Source organism: Hyperolius riggenbachi, chromosome 12 (genome assembly GCF_040937935.1).
Source record: "Hyperolius riggenbachi isolate aHypRig1 chromosome 12, aHypRig1.pri, whole genome shotgun sequence".
NCBI lineage: Eukaryota > Metazoa > Chordata > Amphibia > Anura > Hyperoliidae > Hyperolius > Hyperolius riggenbachi.
Window position 1 is genome coordinate 206112489 of NC_090657.1, and position 22358 is coordinate 206134846.

Consider the following 22358-nt stretch of genomic DNA (forward strand, 5'->3'; position numbering starts at 1 on the left):
TGTCTGTAATTCTGCAGTATTAGGGAGGGATCTCTCAGTACTGCTTGGTGCAGTGTTGCCCTCTGCTGTAATGCACATATGGAAGGAGTGGGATGCTGGTTGGTTACAATATGCTCAGCAATGTAAGCAGAGTACTATCTATGCCATCACATATAATATATCATGAGGCCAGCGGGCTGAGGCAGTCACTCCTCGCAGCGCAAGGCATATATCTCAGTGAATAATGTCACACCAATGTGCAGATAACAGATGCATGATGGGAGCAGAGAGAGGCTGGAAGCCCAGCCATGGCTGTACAACACCATTTATCTCTCTACAACTTCCCAGCACTCTGAAACAGAACCCAAGAGTACCTCAGAGAAAAGGCGGCTCTGTAGCCTGGACATTGTAAAGGAATTTCTTCTATGTGTTTATATAGTTTCATTGCACTTTTATTTCACAACTTCAGCAGTGTCACATGTAAATAAATTTTGTTTACCCATCAGAAGACGTCCCCATTTAGTAACCAGTATTATTAAGGTGCAAACACATACACTACTGCTTGCAGGGACCGGGAATCGATCTTTCGGGCAATAGTTCAAAGTCAAGTGACATACAGACTTGTGGCTAGCCCAGGCATGGGCAAACTTGGCCCTCCAGCTGTTAAGGAACTACAAATCCCACAATGCATTTGCCTTTATGAGTCATGACTGTAGCTGTCAGACTCATGCAATGCATTGTGGGACTTGTAGTTCCTCAACAGCTGGAGGGCCAAGTTTGCCCATGTCTGGTAGGCCATAACCTTGCATCACCTTCTGTTGCTATGGAGAGGGGAGGAGGGATGACAACACAGCGCATGGCACATCAGCTTCTGGTGGGCGGGGTAAGGAGGGGCACAATGGGCTCTGACGAGATGACCCGCTTCTCTGGATTTTTGGGCAACTCATCGCGGCGGCTGTACACTTGCTGGATTCACAGCAGAGATGACCCTGGCTGAGGAAATTCCAGCGTGTGTACTGACCTTTACCTGAGGAGGCTGATTTAGTATGCAAGTGTTCAAAAGTGGAAATTGGAACAAGATGTTATAAAAATATGGCTACTCTTCCTGTGTTGGGATGAAAACAGTGGCAGAGCATCCATCTGGATTAAGTGCTGTCAGTGGGGTATTAGCAACTAAAAGTGACCGCTGGGCATCAGGGGAAGTGTAGTCCAACCTCCAACATGCAGATCGTAAAGGAGGCAGCGCACACACAGGTCCTGTTGCCAAGATATACACACACACACGCACACACACACACGCACACACACACACACACACAGTTGCCAAGATACTGCAGGGAGGCTAGGTCATTTAACAGTTAAAAAAAAATCTAATTAGAGGATTGGCAATTTTATAGGAGCCTGGTGTTCTTTTATAAGTGTACCTGATAAATATTCAGTAATTACCATTTGGAGTAGTGATAAGCACTAGAAGCTGCCCTAGTAATTGGTGAAGTGGACAGATGTGTTCTCTCTATATGCAATGTATGGCTCCTGGTCCCCAGTTCTTCATGGTGGTTGCATTTTACTGCTCTGGTTTCTCTATGCCACCGTCTTTTCATGTCTGATAACCTCTCTATGCGGCAGATTACTCTCATCCCAGCAGCTGTACAGAATGCTTGCGGACTGCACTACCTGATACAAAGGCCAGCCACTAGTGGGAGATTCTGCAGGCATCTATGAGGCATAATGTCATGCACACACAGCGCAGAAGCAGCAGTCAGTGTGAAAGCAGCAGCTAAACATGCCGACAGGAACTCAAAATGTCACTCACGGAGAATCGCACAGAGTTTGCCCTTAAAGGGGCACTCCACACTTTACAGCAGGTTGTTTGTAAATGGTCTTCTAATGGTCTTGTGCGGCCGTCGCTCACCTGCGGGTCGTTGCTGGGTTTCCGGACGTGACCCGATTCCGGTTGGTGTAAAGGCGAGCCGGACGAATGGAATCCATTAACTGTGAAAGAATTAAAAAAAACACAATGCAGAGTCAGCCAATCACCTAACAGAAAACATAACAGTCAATTACTGGAGAAGCTAATAACTTTGAGTTGAAGCAAGTTTTATGTATCATGGAGATGAACAAATTAAATGCAGAAGCTCATGCAACAGATTGGGCCATTTCTGAGCTACATAAGTTTGCATCAACTCGGAATCTTTAGCATCCCATTCACTATCTCTACTATGTTAAAGTAAAACTCTACTGTTGTTGGGAAATGTGGCAATGCCTTAAATTACACATCTGTGTAATACAGACATTAAAGGCAAACCTTCTTTCTGCTTGCTTATAAGTAAGTAAAAAAAAACACAGTTATTCCACAGGGTTCCTACCAGAGACTGGAATGTGGGAGTGTCCACATCTGCTGCCAGTAAATGCATCAGCTGAGGTGTGTAAAATAGTAACAATGGCTCGCGCACTGTGCAGCAAGGTGGGGGGTTTCTAGGCAGTGTGTACTCTGCACAGTGAGTACCAGGCAGACAGAGGAGAGGGATTTCTGGTTCAGGCAGTTCGGGAATTCCATAGCTATCTGCTTAGTGAAATGGAAAGATCATCTTTATTAACGTCCAATTACAAAAAGTTTAGTGGCGCACTGCCCCGCCTATATGACCCAGGCTGACCAATCAGTTACTCCCAATACTAACCTATGGTTTATGATAGGCAGCACTTTAAGGAATGCTACGGTTATGTAAGTAATTTTTTTATATGTATATTGCCCACTACTAGCCTTTTCTCCCTATCCCCCCGACAACGGCAGAAGGCCGAAACCGGTCGTGAAGGAGAACAGGCAATCGAGCTTACAGTTGTTTACAGCACAGAGCACTTTATTGGCAGCTACTGTGGCAATATTTGATGTGATTTTATGCAGCAGGTCCAGTATGCATGTGAGTGATTTTAACGTAATATGTGTATTTTATGCACTTGATCAAAAGTGTTAACTTCTTTCTGGAAACCAATACCTGACTGTGTGCTTAAAGGGAACCTAAACTGAGAGGGATATGGATGTTTCCTTTTAAACCATACCAGTTGCCTGGCACTCATGATGATGTTTGGCTGCAATAGTGGCTGAATCACACACCAGAAACAAGCATGCAGCTAATCCAGTGTGACTTCAGTCAGAGCACCAGATCTGCTCCATGCTTTCTGAGGGGCTGTGGCTAAAAGTATTAGTGACACAGGATCAGCAGGAGAGTCAGGCAACTGGTATTATTTTAAAAGGAAAAATCCATATCCTTCTCAGTTTAGGTTCCCTTTAATTATGGTGGCGGCCACCTATCTCTGTGTTGAGCACTGGTTTGCTGCAGGTTAATAGTCCAGAGTGTGGGAAATCTCGCACTGAGGAACTGTGATTTCTGCTTGTCCTTCCATGGTGGACTGGAATCCTCTGGCAGCTCTGATACATCATATCTGGCTTGTTTCAGGACTGTGTCCCAAGTGCTCATATCTCCCCTGAGGGTCTGTTTGTGAAAAGGAATAGATTTCTCATGTAAAAGGGGGTATCAGCTACTGATTGGGATAAAGTTCAATTCTTGGTCGGAGTTTCTCTTAAAGAGTATCAGGCAGACTACTGAAAATAACGTAATGAATAAAATTGCTTTTTTTTTTCTACAATTTTCATTAATAAATTATTTAGTCAGTGTTTGGCCATCGCAAAATCTTTCCTCACCCTGATTTGCACTCTAAAATTTATCACAGGTTTTTAACACTGGCAGGTGATCTCTGAGGAATGTTTGTTTCTCACAATTCCGAAGCCAGCGGAAATAATGCCTGATCACCAAAAATGCTCTTGAAGGAAAAGTCTGCATAGCTAAACAGCCTAGGATAAGCCTTAGGGGGCCGGTGGAGCTACATACCAATATACAGCAATATACAGGTATGAGAAGTATTTCTGATAGCGAAACCAAAAAATACGGTAAAAGTGAGTATCAATAATTTACGATTACAGAAATAATTTACAGCGTTCTGCTATACGTCACTGCAGTGCCTCTTTAAATGTCCCCTCAGTCTTTATAAAATACCTCCATGTTTACAAGAAGCGCCCATTTTTACGCTCAACGGTGGAAATCGCGCACTGGTATAAATAAACCGAATGACAGCGCCTCTTCACACGGCATTGATTTCCTTTCTCAGAACACAAGCCGTCTCCTTAAAACCCACAAAACATAAAAAAATGCATCCGCTGCCACCCCACGGATAACAATTTCTCCCCACAGAGCGCAGCGGCGGCCGCTAATGCTCTATAAACACTACAAGGCTGGGAAACAAATACAATAGTGAACCCTTCAATAACTATCGAGGTCCGGCAATCGATGATTAAACAAGTGAAATTTACAGATAAGTTGTCGGGTTTTCTTTGCCTTTATTTTTATGAAGGCTTACAAGAGCACTTCTCCATGGCCCTGTTGCCGTGGCAACCATCTCCGAGCGATGGAGGAGATGAGGTGGGAGACAGAGTGGAAGAGGAAGGAGAAATTGAGTGGAATGAAACAGATAGTGTACAGAAATAGGACGGGGAGGGTATCGGTCTGTGTTTACTGATCTGGCCTTCCTCTCTGGGCTTTTGGGAATACCAGCTGAGAAAGTCCCGCCAACTTAAAAGAGTAAAACACTGCAGGGGACAAGCTTGTCCCTTCAGGTAAAATGCAGGAAGGGAAAAAAAAAAACATGCTGTGGTACGTTTCCATAGGATCACTGCCGCTATGGTGATCATCTGCAATCAGGCCATTGGCTGGAATAGAACATGGTGCAGAGTATAGGGCAGTGAGTCCTGTTTGGGTTGGGGTGGTCTCTCTCTCTCTCTCTCTCTCTCTCTCTCTCTCTCTCTCTCTCTCTCTCTCTCTCTCTCTCTCTCTCTCTCTCTCTCTCATTGCCCAGCAAGCTCACGGTAAACCACAACTCCTACTGCGATGACGAGCGCAATAATATCAGTGCCGACTGAATTTCCACATAAACTGTGCCATGAAGATTTATTCATAATCATTAATAAATGAACACAAGCAATTTGGGGTTAAAACGCTTGAACTGTAGTAGAAGTCTGAATGAATGGAGATTTGTACTCTTTAGGTGGCCACACACCATCCAATATTTTAGATATCTGTTCAATTCAAGAACTGCAATCAATTTTTCTGACTGATTGACAATTCAAAAATCTGACCAATGTACCACACACCTATGTTCAATTTTCACTTATGTTCAAATCCCCAATCATGAATTAGATAGTTAAAAGCTCAGAAAAAATTGATTGAAATTGTACATCAAGTTATTGACAATCCAACACACACCATACAATTCTTGATAAAGTTGGTCTAAAATTTCCAATCTCCAAAAACCGGAAAAAAACAGGAAATCCGATCGGATCGATCAATCAAAATCAACGAAAAGCTCTAGATTTTTTGGGACAACCAATTGTAATTATCGAATTTGCGAAAAAATTGGATCTTTTAACCACCTTTTGGCCTCTTTTACACTATATACTGAAAAACTGATGTGTTATAACTTTCCATAGCAGAGCATTGTGAAAAAGCTTTCAGTTAAAATGCGTACAGTGTGAACTGAGCCATAGGGAAACCTGGACATTACTTTGAAAATCAGTTGCCCTTTCAGTAAACAGCTATTTCCCACAATGCACCAAGGTTCACAGACAGGAAACTGCCAGGAGTACCTTGGACTCAGAGTTTCTAGTGGGAGGGGTTTCACCACAATATCAGCCATACAGCGCCCCCTGATAGTCTGTTTGTGAAAAGGAGTAGATTTCTCATGTAAAAGGGGGTATCTGCTACTGATTGGGATAAAGTTCAATTCTTGGTCGGAGTTTCTCTTTAAGAGTATCAGGCAGACTAATAATGTGCACTCACTTTTGCTCTTTATGTGCAACAATGATTTTCAAAGTAATGTCCATGTTTTCCTATGGATTAGTTCCGACAATACGCATTTTAACTGAAAGCTTATTCACAATGACCTGCTATGGAAGAAAAAAAAATTGTACCAAATGCACTGACATCGGGCCGTTTGTAATGGATCTGTTCTGTCTGTTTACAGCGAACAGAACACAAGTATGGGGAGTCTACAATAATTCCATTACGAAAGGATCCGTTGGATGCGTTGCTGATGGAGAGAAACGGAACACACGGATGAAAAACGGATACCCAAAGCAAAAAGCTGATCCTTTTTAATCTGAAAACAGATCAGTTTTTGACCCATGCAGTGTGAGCAGAGCTGTATGCAGTGTGAGCAGAGCCGTATGCAGTGTGAGCAGAGCCGTATGCAGTGTGAGCAGAGCCGTATGCAGTGTGAGCAGAGCTGTATACATTGTGAGCAGAGCTGTATGCATTGTGAGAAGAGCTGTATGCAGTGTGAGCAAAGCTGAATGCATTGTGAGCAGAGCTGTATGCAGTGTGAGCAGAGCTGTATGCAGTGTGAGCAGAGCTGTATGCAGTGTGAGCAGAGCCGTATGCATTGTAAGCAGAGCCGTATGCAGTATGAGCAGAGCTGTATGCAGTGTGAGCAGAGCTGTATGCAGTGTGAGCAGAGCTGTATGCAGTGTGAGCAGAGCTGTATGCAGTGTGAGCAGAGCTGTACGCATTGTGAGCAGAGCTGAATGCATTGTTAGCAGAGCTGTATGCAGTGTGAGCAGAGCTGTACGCATTGTGAGCAGAGCTGTACGCATTGTGAGCAGAGCTGAACGCATTGTTAGCAGAGCTGTATGCAGTGTGAGCAGAGCTGTACGCATTGTGAGCAGAGCTGAATGCATTGTTAGCAGAGCCGTATGCAGTGTGAGCAGAGCCGTATGCATTGTGAGCAGAGCCGTATGCAGTGTGAGCAGAGCCGTATGCAGTGTGAGCAGAGCCGTATGCATTGTGAGCAGAGCCGTATGCAGTGTGAGCAGAGCTGTATGCAGTGTGAGCAGAGCCGTATGCAGTGTGAGCAGAGCCGTATGCAGTGTGAGCAGAGCCGTATGCATTGTGAGCAGAGCCGTATGCAGTGTGAGCAGAGCTGTATGCAGTGTGAGCAGAGCCGTATGCAGTGTGAGCAGAGCCGTATGCAGTGTGAGCAGAGCCGTATGCAGTGTGAGCAGAGCTGTATGCAGTGTGAGCAGAGCTGTATGCAGTGTGAGCAGAGCTGTATGCATTGTGATGTCTTTGCAATCCTCATTGCCCAGCTGTGTTTCTAACCACACACTTCATACTAAAAATCATGCTGAATGGCTAAATGTCCACTATATACTGTGTATACACACACCAAACACCTCTCTACGCAAAGCACAATTCAGAAAGAGTGGGAGGAGTTTGTACAATAATAGCTTTCCCTTTACTTTGCACTATCTCAGAATAGCCTTACATTTAAATATGTTGCCTTGGTTCCATATACTCCTCTCAACTGCCTTACAATTGGCTGCCCTATAATATGTTTAAACCATGACTGAGGATGAACATGGCCGCTGTGTGAATAGGCACTTTTCAGCTTTGAGAATTTCACGATGCGTCAAGTAAGTGTCCCCCAACTTATATCTGTATTTCGAAGAAACCCCAGGTAAGTTAAAGTGTACCTGAGATGGGGATTAAAAAGAAAATATACATACCTGGGGCTTCCTCCAGCCCCCTCCAGGCTTATCACTCCCACGATGCCGTCCTCCACCTCCTCGTTGGTGTGCAACTGAACCAGGTAAGTCATCGGGGCCAGTCAGCGCAGGCCGGCCGTGCATGCTCCCAGCAACCGGAGGGCGGTAGGAGGGCACGCACAGCCATGCATGTGCAATTGGCCCCAGACCGGAGGACTTTTTGGGGCTAATTGTAGAACAACAAAGCCCCAGTTATGTATATGTTCTTTTTAATCTCCCATCTCAGGTTCTCTTTAACCACTTCGTCACCCGGGTACAGTATATCTACCCCCTTTTAACTTCAGATACTGTCTTCGCTCCCGCTCGTGTGCGCGCTCCCGCGCTCGTGCACGCTGCCACCCGCTTGCCTGGCGATAAATGACCGGGAAGAACAGTTCCCGTTCGTTGATCTAAGCACCCCAGCAATGATCGACTGCTTCCATGAGAAGCTGCGCGATCATTGTGTAAAAAAATTTTTTCTCATCCTCACTGTACTTCCTGCAAGCGTACTTACTACGCTTACAGGATCATTCATAAAAAATTACTGTGGCCAAATAGTAAAACTACAGTCAAAAGCATTTTTTAATATACAAATACATATTTTAACATTTTAAATTAACTCATTACCTCCCACACTCCCCAATTGTTACCATTTTTTTTTCTTGTAAGGAAAAAAAAATTACAATTAAAAAAATACATAAATAGTTACGTTAGGGACTGAACTCTTTAAATATTTATGTCAACACTGTTACTTTATATACTATGGGCTTGTAATTAGTGATGGACGCAAAACTGAAAACATGCACCTTTATTTCCAAATAAAATATTGGCGCCAAACATTGTGATAGGGACATAATTTAAACGGTTTTATAACCGGGACAAATGGAAAAATACATTTCATGGGTTTTAATTACAGTAGCATGCATTATTTAAAAACTATGATGCCGGAAAAATTATTTTTTCCTATTTTCCCATTGAAACACATCCTATACAGTATAATAAAACCCTCCCGTGTCCCTGTGTGTGTGTTTTCTTGTACTGCGCATGTGCAGGGAGGGACGCAGAGACACTGAAGGGGAGGAAGGGGCGGGCGTGTGTGCGAGTGCGCGCGCAGCGGACGTGCTCAGTGGGTGCGCGTGCGGCGGACAGGCGGGTGCGCGCATGCGCGCGGAGACAGACCTACCCCGTTTTTAAACGGGCTATGGTCACTAGTTTAGAATAAAATAATTCTTGGCATAATGTCCCACCTAAAGAAAGCCTAATTGGTGGCAAAAAAACAAGATATGGTTAATTTCATTGTGATAAGTAATGATAAAGTTATAGGCAAATGAATGGAAGGAGAGCTGAAAGGTGAAAATTGCTTGGATACTGAAGAGATAAAACCCCTCAGTTGTGAAGTGGTTAAAATACCCACGTTTGTTTACAGTTCAGGTGTGGTTTAACCACTTCCACCTCCAAGGATTTTTTCCCCTTAAAAACCAGAGCAATTTTAACCTTTCAGCACTGCGTCCATTCATCTGCCAATAACGTTATCAGTACTTATCACACTGAAATGATCTATACATTGTTTTTTTCGCCATCAATTAGGCTTTTTTTGGATGGTACCTTTTGCTAAGAATTATTTTATTCTAAAAGCATTTTAATGGGAATAATAAGAAAAAAATTGAAAAAATACATTATTTCTCAGTTTTTGGCCATTAAAGTTTTAAAATAATACATGCTACCATAAATAAAACCTACACCTTTTATTTGCCCATTTGTCCTGGTTATTTCAACGTTTAAAGTATTTCCCTAGTACAATGTATGGCGCCAATATTTTATTTGGAAATAAAGTCCATCACTAATTACAAGCCCATAATTTAAAAAGTAACAGTAATATACCCTTGACATACATATTACCCTCTTCACCACCACCTAACGCCCATAGGCGTCAGGAAGGTTACTCACCCAGGACCGCCTAACGGCGTCACGTAATGGGGTCGGAGATTAGCGGGGATCACGCATCCCCGCGGAGTTATGGAGCTCTGCTCCATAAACAACCTGCGATCAAGGCTGGCTGGCTGAACCCACCCCCCAACCCCCCCCCCCCCCCCTTCCCCGCAGAAATGACTTGTACAGTGTTGCGATCTAGTGCAGCGCTGTATGGGGGACAGCTCTGTCACTGGCTCACAAACAAATAACTCACATAGGCTGATGCCTATGTGAGGCGATCATATTGATTGGCTCTTGGCTGGCGCTTGGTGGGGAGGGAGAGTGTTAGTGGGGGGAAAAAACAAAACAACAATTTTATTAAAAATAAAACAACATTTAAAGTAATAAAAGAAAAAAAAAAAAAAAAAACATCGCACCAGCAATCAGATACCACCAACAGAAAGCTCTGCTGGTGGCAAGAAAAGGGGGGCAGGTTCATTTTTGTGCTTAGTTGTGTGGCTCTGCAGCAAGCTGTTAAAGCTGCAGTGGCCTGAATTGTAAAATATGGCCAGTCACTAGGGGGGTGTAAGCCTGTGGTACTCAAGAGGTAAAAAATGTCAGCCCCTGAGGTAAATATATATGTATATTTTAACTGTGTATATATATATATATATATATATATATATATATATATATATATATATATATATATGTTTTATTTTTGTAGCTTTTGGGGAGTGTGGGAGGTAAGGGGTTAATTTTAAATGTAAATATAAGTTAAAAAAAAAAAAGAAATGTGTAGGTGTAATTTTTCTATTTGGCCACAAGATGTCCTTGCGCATAACTTTCCTGCAGGTACTATTAGTAAGTAACGCGTGGACCTCTAACTATCGGCTTTTGTGAATGACACAGGCATCTCATTGATGCCGGCGTTCATTCACACGGAGACTTAGATCAATGAACGAACTGCGTTCCCATTCATTGATCTCCCCTCTGACGATCGGTGGCGAGAATGAGCGTGGGAGCGAGCAAGAGTGCATGGTGGCAAGGGACATAGTCCATACGTCCCTGCCAGGTGAAAAGGGATTTTGCAGAGACATAGCCAATACAAAGCAATATATAGATATAGGAAGCGGTTTGATGCTGAAGACAGGATCATTAACATAAAAGTTACATTATACTATATATTGTTATGGTGCCTTTTTAAGGCTGCTTAAAAGTATTGCAGCTGATATCATCTGCAGCATAAAAGGTCTACATTACATGTTCTGTGAAGGCGGTGTAATGGCACATCATGACATATGGAGCTGATAGAGGACTAGTGTTGTTATGAATTCACAATTCCTCCCATACTTTCAATTGAACCCACAGCAATGAAAGGTATTGTCTGTCCCCGAGCAGCAGGGGGAGACACTGAGTGGCTTACCTGTCGGGATTGATGACTTTTTGACAAGCGGGCTCTTCAGGCTCACCGGTGAGCTGTTCGGCCGCTCCCATGTCGTTTCTGTAGGAAAAATAACAAATTGTTTCTGATGAGATCATTGCAGGATAGGAGGCAGGAGGGTCACATGACAGAGACAGAGGACAGTTCCCACCCGTAGTGATGCAGGAGAGAGCCGCCAGTCCAGGTTAGCCATCAGCAGATAGCAGGTTCACACCTAAAGGGGCCCATACACTGGTCGATTTCCGCCATCGATCAGAAATCGATTCTATCAAATTCCCAGATTGATCGATTTCGATGAATTTGATCTATCTGACAGGATGGAAGATCTAGGTCGATCTGCTGCTGGTAGCAGATAAATGGCCCATAGAGTTGCATTGGATCTAATGGTCCAATAATACATTTAGATCGATTTCCAATAGATTTCATTCTGAAATGTATTGGAAATATGTTGCTAGTGTGTGGCACACATCCGATTCCTGTCAGATTTGACTTCACAGGCATCTGACAGAAATCTACCTGATGGTCGAATCTGCTGCAAATCTAGTGTATGGCCACCTTAAGCTTGTACACTACACTATACCAGGTTCACACCTAAGCTTGTACACTACACTATCTACATAGTGGATTGGTCTTTTCCTGGAAATATCTGTTGGTTTCCTTTGGGCAAATCTGATTGCATTTCAGTTCCCCCACACCATTCTGGTCGGATTATTAGCTTACTCCCTTGACTCTGGGACATTAGACCAGGAGACCCATAGAGATGGCTGGGTTCACATGGCCAGAAAAAATGTTCAGTTTTTTAGGAAGTGAATGGAACATGGGTCCTATGCAACGCAATAGGCAGTGGCTGGATAGTGTAATGGTTAAGGGCTCTGCCTCTGACACAGGAGACCTGGGTTCAAATCTCGGCTCTGCCTGTTCAGTAAGCGAGCACCTATTTCAGTAAGGAGTTTCTTGGGCAAGTCTCCTTAACACTGCTACTGCCTACTGAGTGCGCTTTAGTGGCTGCCTCGCAAGCGATTTGAGTTCGACAGGAGAAAGGCGCTATACAAATACTGCAATTATTATCTGTTCACATCAGTCTGTTCGTAACAGATCCATTCGGTCCGTTCTAATGAAGGGCGGGTCCTACACGATTATTTAGAATCAGCCAGACAAAGCGAATGGCAGCATAGGCCGGAGAAATCAATGCCAACTGCGTACTAGGCTGCTAACTGCGCACATTTTGCAAAATACTCCCCTACCGCCATCCATTCAGGTCGTTGCATGGAAGAAACGCTGTATCTATCCTCTAGTGACAGCGGAAGTTTACATAGAGCGCCCTCTATTTGTACTTCCGCTGTCACTGCAGTGACACAAGAAGTTATACACGGATGCCGTGATGCGGAAGGTGATGTGGAGAAGATGTCAGCCGGGAGCTGGGAGGTGATGCGGAGAAGATGGCAGCTTCAGGTAATGTATACCTGCGTCGATCGTACGCTGCTAGTGATGCGCTCCCTACCCGCGGGCGATCGACTGTAATTTCCCACACGGAGCGATCAACGGGATCGATCTATTTCGGGACGAAATAGATCGAAATTTAGCTTTTAGCGTGAACGATGTGACAACAGATTCGATCGGCAGGTAATCGGCCTAGTGTATGGCCAGCTTAAGCCTGTACACACACTTAATCAATATCACCCAACGGAGTTGGGGACCCGATCAAGTCGAGAGGGGTCGGTGGCTGTGGTTCACAGGCTGGATCCTCTGCAGAGGTGGTCGTTATTTGCCGCCTCAGCTGAGTTTTATCTAGCGTGTGTAAGTGGCTTTAGTGCGATTATCAAAGCGACTATTCGGTTCCACACAGACCTGGATAGGCAAAGAAAGAGATATTTTTAGGGATGTCATTTTTTTTTTATTCTTAAAGTGAACATGTGGTGAAAATAAACGAATGCGATAAACAATTGTATTTATCCTCCCACTCCTTTATATTTAACCATTTACAAAGTAGCTTGAATGTTTTATTGTCTCTACTTAATGTCAGTCTATTAAGTGTCCCAGAGTTAAAATACATGAACTATTGACCTTTTTCTATCTCTCCTCTGACCTCAGAAGTTGTTCAGAAGTTCTGCCAGGAAAACTTTTATGGCTGTAATTTGTTTTTCAGTGATGTTTACTATATTCCCCACAAGGTACTGACAAAACAGAAGCTGTTACTTGCATGCCTGAAAATTAACTCTTTTAGGCAGTAAAATAAAGTAGGATAAACAGCCTGGTTATTAATGTTTTGCACTGTACATAAACATATTCATCTCATCATGTCACCTCGGGTGGTACACTTTAATAACTTAAAAGTGGAACACATCTTGCTTGTATGGTCTTTAAAAAAAGAATTGCGTCACTATTGGCAAGGGCATCTCCTTACTTCCTGTCGCTGGTGAGCTTACAGGTAGTGAATGCAATTTTTCTGCCCAGGTACTCTGCACCATTACAGAACACATATATGTCCTATAACATGAACTCTGCTGTCAACTAAAAAAAGAGAAAAGATTTTTTAGATGCGTTCTACACACATAATCTTAATCACAACGTACAATTTCACAATGTCCCATTAAAAATATCATGGGTTTTTGCAAGATAAACTTTTCCTCTGGAAGGCTACAACTTTCTTGAAAATATGTTTCCTCATGTTCATATACGTTCTCAAAGATTCTCATCTGTGCGAATATGTGACATTTTTGTAAATCTTACGGTGAAATGAAAATCGCCATATTCCCTCATCACTACTCAGTAGACGTGTGGTATACTTACTGAAAGGACTTACGAAAGTTAGGTGAAAACATTAGTGGAATCTGTGAGTGTAATTGCGCATAACTTGTGAAACATAAGCCAAATCAGGATGACAAACATAGATACGCTCAGAATTAAAGCAGTAAAAATTGGGTGAAAATTTACAAAAGTGAAAATAACCACTATGATCCACACCTGTTCAGAGAATACAAGCAGCAAATGAACTGAGGCAAATGGCTAGAGCAGGGGTAGGGAACCTATGGCTCGGGAGCCAGATGTGGCTCTTTTGACGGCTGCATCTGGCTCACATACAAATCAGTAGCAGTTGATTCACTAAGCTACACTGCTCAAGCAGCGCAGCCTAGTGTGGCAGCGCAAGTAAAAGTTTCAGAGTAGGCACGCTACTGCTGTAGCATGCACTATGAACGTACTCGCGCTCCAGCCAAAACTAACGCCCGCTCCAAATCTCCCACCCTTAATCATTTTTATCAGGTCCAGTGACTTTGTAGGACCAGATCCCTGCACTTTGATTAGCCCGATAGGCTGCCTGTCACTTGAAAAGCAGCTTATTGGGCCAAAGTGCAGGGATATTGTCCTACAAAAAGCATCAACCTCCAAGTCAGCTAGCTTATTGTACAAGCTGTTAGTCACTATTTATCCTGTGTGGCTCTCGGTGAAATTGCTGATGTTGCTGAAACTCAAGAGCAGCTGGAGACGTGCCTGACACTTCCGCTGCCTGGAGGATCAACTGTATACACATCGCCATGGCAACAGGGACGCGAGCCCTCTGCTGCACATGCGCACTGTCCCATTTTGAAACATATTGTATGGCTCTCAAAGAGTTGCATTTCAAAATATGTGGTGTTTATGGCTCTCTCAGCCAGAAAGGTTCCTGACCCCTGGGCTAGAGGGTGTTCTACACATCAGAAGTCCAGGACAGAGGCGCTTATCGTGACCTTGAGACTTTACTGTCACTTTTATTGGCCTGATAAAGTGGGCTCAGACCTGTGAAACGCATTGACTGTGCTAAATAAAAATCTTTTGTCATTTACAAGGATTTCATCATTGCGGTAAGCCATCTCACATAATTTTTTAGTTTTTAAGCTGTTTTTAGATGCTTTTATTTCACCAGGGCGCCTCTTTACTCCTATTGTGCTTAGTTTACCCCCACACACTTACTGTTTGAGAGGTGGTGACACAACAGTGGATGACTGTCCCCATTTTTTCCAAAGAGAGCGACCACATCCAGGTCCCGGCTGGGACTACCCCGAGTAGAGTCGGGTTCATGGTCTCCACCTGCTTCATGCGGTCGGTTGCCTCTTGCAACCCCCCTTTGTGAGTAGTATTTCTTCATTTCTAGTATCCACTTGTACATCGACATACTGCACTATTGGGCTCCCGTTTTTGTCTCTTATATTTCTTCTCCACAGGGTGCCGAGACACCCCCACTGCATCACTATTATTGGCCTGTCCCGCCAAGTCTAGGAATGATGGCAACCCTTAGTTCAGCAGCGATACTGTGGAAACTCATCTCTGTTGAATATGTAATCGGACTAAAAAAAAAGACATATGTCCATGGAACGTGGCTGATTTGAGTTGATGAGGATCTAGGATGGGAAGTTCTCTTGATAAAAGTCATCATCATCCGTCACGGTGAAGGCTATGCTGCGGTTGAGTGGGCGTACGGCCCTGGCAGCACAGAGACTGCTCTGACTGATCGGAAATCGATGCCACTCTACACTTGAGGCGATCCTGTGAAGCTTTCCATTCTCACACAAACAATAACCACATGGAGTGGATTTACGCCAGGCCTCAGGTGCAAAACACAGAGAAATTATATGGATTTTCTGAGGACATCAAACCAAAAGAGGACAACTCCGTTTCCAGGTACCAAACTATCCTGCTAATACAGGTAACATGGGGCTTGACCAGGAAAGATGGACAATAGAGAGAAGAAGACCAGAAGTAGGAACCCAGCAGCTCCAACAAATAACTTCCCTTCCTTCTCTTGAAATAGAGCTCCAGCTGGAACCTCTACAGCAGCCTTTCTCAACCTTTCTACCCTGGAGGAACCCTGCTAATAGCTTTTGGATCTCAAGGAACCCCATGCAAACTATTTTTTGATCTCGAGGAACCCCTGCATTTATTTTGCAGGAGGCATGGTCTTTAAAAGTATGTGTGGCTGTTTATTTCACTACCCCCTATTACACTGCCACTCATTATACTGTCTCCTGAGCCCCCAAATTAGTGCTTCTTGTTACAGTACCACTTATTATAATGTGCTCTATTATACATCCCCACAATGTGGCAAAATGCCAAGGAACCCCTGCAGAGTACTCAAGGAACCCTGGTTGAGAAAGCCTGCTCTACAGCCTATGATCCATTGTAATTTTTTTTTATTTTATTTTTTTTGCAAGAAGGCAGGTTTTCAAATGTTTATAAATGTCTAGAATAATCTTTATAAGAAAAAAAAGGTGAGAAAAACACAGATTTAATAGGAGAATTTAGGCACTGGACATAGAGTGTTGCCTCAGGTCTGGACATGGACCCTGGCAGAAGGGCATCTGGGGGGTTTGGCACAAAAAGATTAATTTGCAGGTCTTCCAGCTCTGCACACCTGTCACATTACTGACTAGTGGCACCCTCTCCCCATGCTGAATTATTTTATATCTCGACAACTACATTGGCGAGACCTCTGCCTTCATGAGTTCCTAGCTCTGCACACCTACTGCACCCATAAACAGAGAATTCCCTCCTACTCTTGGATTCATCTCTCACTCAAGGTCTCTGGTGGTGAGATCTTTGCGCTCCTGATTTCCCAGCTCTGCACATCCTCTACACCCTTTGCCAGATACTCTATCTCCACCTGCTGGCCCCTTTATGTGTTTTACTCTATACCCTAGAGGTTCATAAGAACAGAGCCATATCAAAAATACCTCCAAGCTAATGAGATTTTTTGGTTGTGTTGGCTCTTTACAACCCATTCCAAAATTCTGGGTCTTTATGGAGAATGCTGTATGAACAGAAACAAAACAGCGCTGAAATTAAAACCATACTCAGTAAGAGGCTTTCATATCCCCATTGAGAATGAATTAATAATAGTGTTTACACTCTTTGTCGTTCAGATGAGGCAGTCAGAGAAAAAAGATGTTGACAATATTTCAATAACAGATCCATTGTGCTGAAAAATCATTCCAACTGAAAAACAATAAGATGGGAAGGGGCTCAGAGGCCGAAAGTGTGAGCGCTGGGCGGCGGCCTTTTATGCTTAATGTTTGCTACTGAATTTAGTAATCCCGTATGAGCCCCCACTTTCTCCCCGGAGAGGAACGTGAAGTGTGAAAGTGATTAATGTGTCATATTAGTACCGGCATTGAGTTGCTGCTGCTGGCTGTTATTTCACACACAACGCTTGCAAAGCAAAAGGTTTATCATGAGGGCAGACTTTTAACTGCTTACAGTGATTCATAAAGTGGCTGGGATACACTGCTGCTTACTAAAAACGCACTGGCCAGGAGAGAAATGTCCCTACTGACCTCTTCCTGCAAATGGAGATTGCTGGGCCATTGCACTGACCCCGTTACTTCAATGCTTACTAAACAAGGCTGGTACTATGGCCAAAGCAACTCAGACAATTGCTACGAGGCCCTGACCTATCTGCTTACTCATTACTTTATAAAGCTAATACTTTTATAGTGGCACAATAATTAGAGCAACTTTTTTTCACAACACTGTGTATAATTTTTCATTTATTTTAAAGATAATGTTATTATATCTGGATCTTTCAATCAATTCCTTCGTTACTGTAATTATCTCTCTAACTCAGAAACCAGGATTCAGACAGTTGGCTGCACACTGCATGTATTACAACAGCATGGTGTGTAGTAAAAGACTTCAGGTGATGAACTAATCTACCCGAAATCCAGACTTGTCACCCACTGAAAACTTTTACTGGATTATGAAATAACTTCATCAAAGAGCCCAAAACTGGTTCATGTAGTTACATGCCTTATTATTAAATCAACCACTGAAACAAGTATCCAGAATCGGAAAGTTAGAAAGGGCACAAGTCTACTTCTATGCTTGCTCCGAATAAGGGACCTCCCTGTGTGTCCTTGTCCCACGATTTGGTGACCCGCAGGGGCAAATTCTTGCTGGTCTATGAGTTCCAGGCTATGTGCTGTAGGCCATGTTGGTAACAGAGAGGAAGGCTTCATGCAGGAGTTCCCTCATCCACATTTCAGACTTCCCCTCTAGTTGCAGCAGATTTAAAGGCCGCACTTTTAGGAATAACAAACTTTTACGAAGACAACTTTGTGCCATTAAATTTCATAAAGACTGACAGATAGCCACTGTAATTGCTCAGCCAGGCGAGCGGCGCTGGAGGAGCCCAAATCAAAATAAATTAGCGTATCGCATCAGTACTTCGGTGGAACCCGTCTTTGTTCGGGTTTTAGAAGGGAAAGCTCTCAGTGCATCATGTTTAGTCTAACTTGTAACAGTTCATTCCGGAACAAAGTCATTGTGAGCTCTTAAACAAGGTTATCATTTCCAAGGACTGCGGAGAGATAATTGGCTTTGTTCCTGACCGTGCCGCAAAGCCCGATAAGAGGAAACGTGCGCCAAACCAGAAACTGTTTGCAGGTTTTAATCAGCTGAAGCTAATCAGCACCGGCTAACAAGCAGAAGTCTAATCACACTGCAAATTCCTTCACAGGTGCAAAACCCAGTTGGAAACAATTACTCATTCCATTCTCCTGTGAGAAGCAATTTGGTGATTTATGTATTCCTCAGTGGCAGCATAACATCAGTGTTTATGGGAAGAATATGATATGGAGAGCAAGAATTACATTTAACTCCTAGTGGCTGAGACAGCAGGTGATGGGATTGTGAACGTACACTATGATACTGTGGAAACGGTTTGTGAGACCGTGGGGATAGATCATGAGGTGGTAGCAGCAGGTGGTGAGATTGTATGGGTAGTTGCCGAGACTGTGATAATAGCTTATGAGACTGTGGGAGTGGCTGAAGAGACTGTGGCAGCAGCTGAAGAGATCGCGGATGCAGATGATGAAACTGTGGAAGAGGTTTGTGAGACTGTGGGGATAGATCATGAGGTGGTAGCAGCAGGTGGTGAGATTGTATGGGTAGTTGCCGAGACTGTGATAATAGCTTATGAGACTGTGGGAGTGGCTGAAGAGACTGTGGCAGCAGCTGAAGAGATCGCGGATGCAGATGACGAAACTGTGAAAGAGGTTTGTGAGACTGGGGATAGATTATGGGCCGTAGCAGCCAGCGGGTAGAGAGATTATATGGGTAGTTGATGAGACTGTGGTAATAAATACTGTGGAAGTGGGTGAAGAGGCTGTGGGAGTGAGTGAAGAGACTGTGGTAGCAGCTGACAAGAGTGCAGATGCAGATGAGGAGACTGTAGAAGTTGGTTGTGAGACTGTGATAATAGATGGGGGTGACTGAAGAGACTGTGGTAGCAGCTGACAAGATTGCAGATGCTGAGGACGAGACTGTAGAAGTTGGTTGTGAGACTGTGATAATAGATGGGAGTGAGTAAAGAGACTGTGGTAGCAGCTGACAAGATTGCAGATGATGAGACTGTAGAAGTTGGTTGTGAGACTGTAATAATAGATTGCGAGACTGTTAAAGTGGGTGAAGAGACTGTGGTAGCAGCTGACAAGAACGCGAATGCAAATGACAAGACTGTAGAAGTGGTTTGTGAGACTGACTGTGGGGATAGATTATGAGGCGGTAGCAGCAGGCGATGAGACTGTATGGGTAGTTGATGAGATTGTGATTAATACATTTAGGGACTGTGGGAGTGGGTGAAGAGACTGAGACAGCAGGTGATGGGATTGTGATGGTAGATGACGAGACTGTAGAAGTGGTTTGTGAGACTGTGGAGATAAGATTATGGGGCGGTAGCAGCAGGCAATGAGATTTTATGAGTAGTTGAGGAGATTGTGATAATAGATTTTGGGACTATGGGAGTGGGTGAAGAGACAGAGACAGCAGGTGATAGGATTGTAAAGGTAGATGACGAGACTGTGAAGGTAGAGATGAGACTGTGGGGCCGTAGAAGTGGGCGAAGAGATTGTATGTGTAGTTGATGAGATTGTGATAATAGATTGCGAGACTGTGGTAGTGGGTGAGGAGACTGTGGCAGCAGATGAAAAGATGGCAGATGAAGATAATGACGAGACTGTGGAAGCTTATGCCAAGACATACTATTTTTCAAAACAACATACATTTCTTCAGGTAATTCCTTTATTGATGAACAGTACACAGGTTTCTTGTATGCTTTCAGTATTTTAAATTACTTCTACAGGCATGGTACAGAACTTCATCAAAACTTTGCTTTGACTAGTAATAGGTCTTTAAAACTTCTCAATGACTAAATGCTAGATGAAACTCGTCCGAGGCCGACAACTGCCACCTCTGCCGAGAACCTAACGTGTGTACAACAGCCCACAGTGCCCCTGATGCCTAAGGCCCGGTTCACATTAGCGGTGGCCGTCCGGAATCGCCGTGCCGGAGCCGGACCGCTTGCAGAACGGACGGAACGGACGCACGGCATAGCAATGAAAGCCTATGCGTCCGTTCACATGCGTCCGTTCTGCCGGACCGGAGCCGGACCGGAGCCGGACCGGATCCGGACTCCGGCGTCCGTTCCAACATGCGCTATTTTTTGGTCCGGCTCCTCCGGCAGCCGTATCCGGAGCGGAGCCGGACTGCACCATCCGGCCAATACAAAGCAATGAGAGCCGGAGAGCGCACAACACACTGGCTACAAAAACCGGACGTTCTACCCCACTTCCTATGCATTTTGGATGGGGACCACATGGGCCCAGCGTTCAAAGAGTGGGGCAGCAGCGATTTCATGCTGGAGCTCTTTTTGGCAGCAACATGTCTGATATGTCTGACAAGGAGGCTAACAACAGGAAGGAGAGAATTCCCAGGTTTACGAGTAAAAAATGCCTGGATCCATGGTCCCAACTGCAGTCTCTGTATCCACGGATGGTCTCCACACGTCCACCTGTCTCCAACAATGACCCCAGACCCTTCTGCTGACCTCCCAGACCCCAGGTATTTACAGGATGTTATCTCCTTAAGAAACCGGATCCGGACCGCAACCGTGTTCACACCGCACGGAAACCGGATGCAAACGGACCGGATCCGGACCGGATCCGGATAGGAACCGTACGGATCAGGTCCGGTCCGGATACGGTGCGGTCCGGACATCCGGTGCGGTTTTTACTAAACCGCAAGTGTGAACGGGGCCTTATAGCCCGGTGGAATGACTTGGCCAAGTGCTCGCAAAGAGAATTAATCTCCTCACTCACCCGCTGCATGACACACCTCACGCTCCACTCTGTCAGCCCTCCTCTCCCCCACAGCCTCAGAACGCAGGCTAGTGATGAATCTGTACAGCCTTTGCCCTGCAATATCACCCGAGGGATTGAGTCCCAATCCACGTTGTGTGATATGCCTCAAACGTGTGTATGAGGTATAACACTGGACCACACCTAACTGGAAGAGGGTGATTAGATTGTGGAGGCAGATGATGAGACTGTTGGCAGTAGATGATGAGATTGTGTAAGAAGGAAATACGACAGTGGATGAGGTGGATGAGATTACAGAAGTAGATGATGAAACTGTGAAACCGGTGAGGAGATTGTGGTACTAAAATATGAGACTATAGGAGTAAATAATGAACCTGATGGCAAGAGTGATGAGATTGTGGAAGTAGATTATAAAACTGGGGGAGTAAATGATATGACTGTAGATGGATTTTAGAATCCATCAGTCTATTTTGGTATGGAAAACCATTCTACTTCTCGTAGGTTCAAAACTTCCTAGTTGTGGATGGTTTAACAGATCTTGAGGTTTATCTGAAGTAACAGGGATGTGGAGGCTGCCATATGCATTTTCTTTTAAACAATACCAGTTCCCTGGCAGTTCTGCTGATCTCTTTAGCTGCAGTACTCCTGAAATAAGCATGCAGCAAATGCAGCCAGACTTCAGTCAAACATCTGATCGCCATACTTGTTCAAGGTCTAGAGCAGGGTTTCTCAACATTTCATTGGTATGTACCCCTTTTAAAACCCTGTACTCACCAAGTACCCCCTAGTGTAGTAAACATTATCGTCAGTACCCCTCGACAAATATATATTTAATCATAGTACATGATAATTGGTTTTAAACAATTTCAAGCATTTACTATTGCTTTTAATTAACTAAAATGCTAATTTGGTGCTGTTTAAATAACATTTATCAACTTCTAAAACTCTAAATTTGTTGTTCTTAGGCAAGTATGTCAAGTCCGAGTACCCCCTGGGACCATCAGAAGTACCCCCTGGGGTACGTGTACCACATGTTGAGAACCTAGGGTCTAGAGGATCAGCAGGACATCCAAACAATCTGCATTGTTAAAAAGGAAATACATATCTCAGTCTCCATATTTCTCTCACTTCAAATTTCTAGGAATGCTGATACAATGCAGTTCTCAAGATTATAACCTGTGGCTCTAGAGATCCTCACATCTCATGGTTCTAGAGGTTCCAAAGCTTCATGGTTCTAAAGATTCCCATAACTTGAAGAACAGAAGATTCT

General features: G+C 44.0%; 1 protein-coding gene across 4 annotated transcripts in view; it reads right to left on the reverse strand.

The window, feature by feature from the left end:
• Positions 1 to 22358, reverse strand: part of GAS7 (growth arrest specific 7) — a 489292-nt gene that overhangs the window by 92861 nt on the left and 374073 nt on the right. For all 4 annotated transcript variants that reach the window (XM_068263919.1, XM_068263920.1, XM_068263921.1 and 1 more), the window contains 2 exons: positions 10947 to 11024; positions 1892 to 1971 (listed from right to left, as the gene is read on the reverse strand). In XM_068263919.1, the coding sequence (XP_068120020.1) occupies positions 1892 to 1971; positions 10947 to 11024 (158 nt within the window). The remainder of the gene's footprint in view (positions 1 to 1891; positions 1972 to 10946; positions 11025 to 22358) is intronic.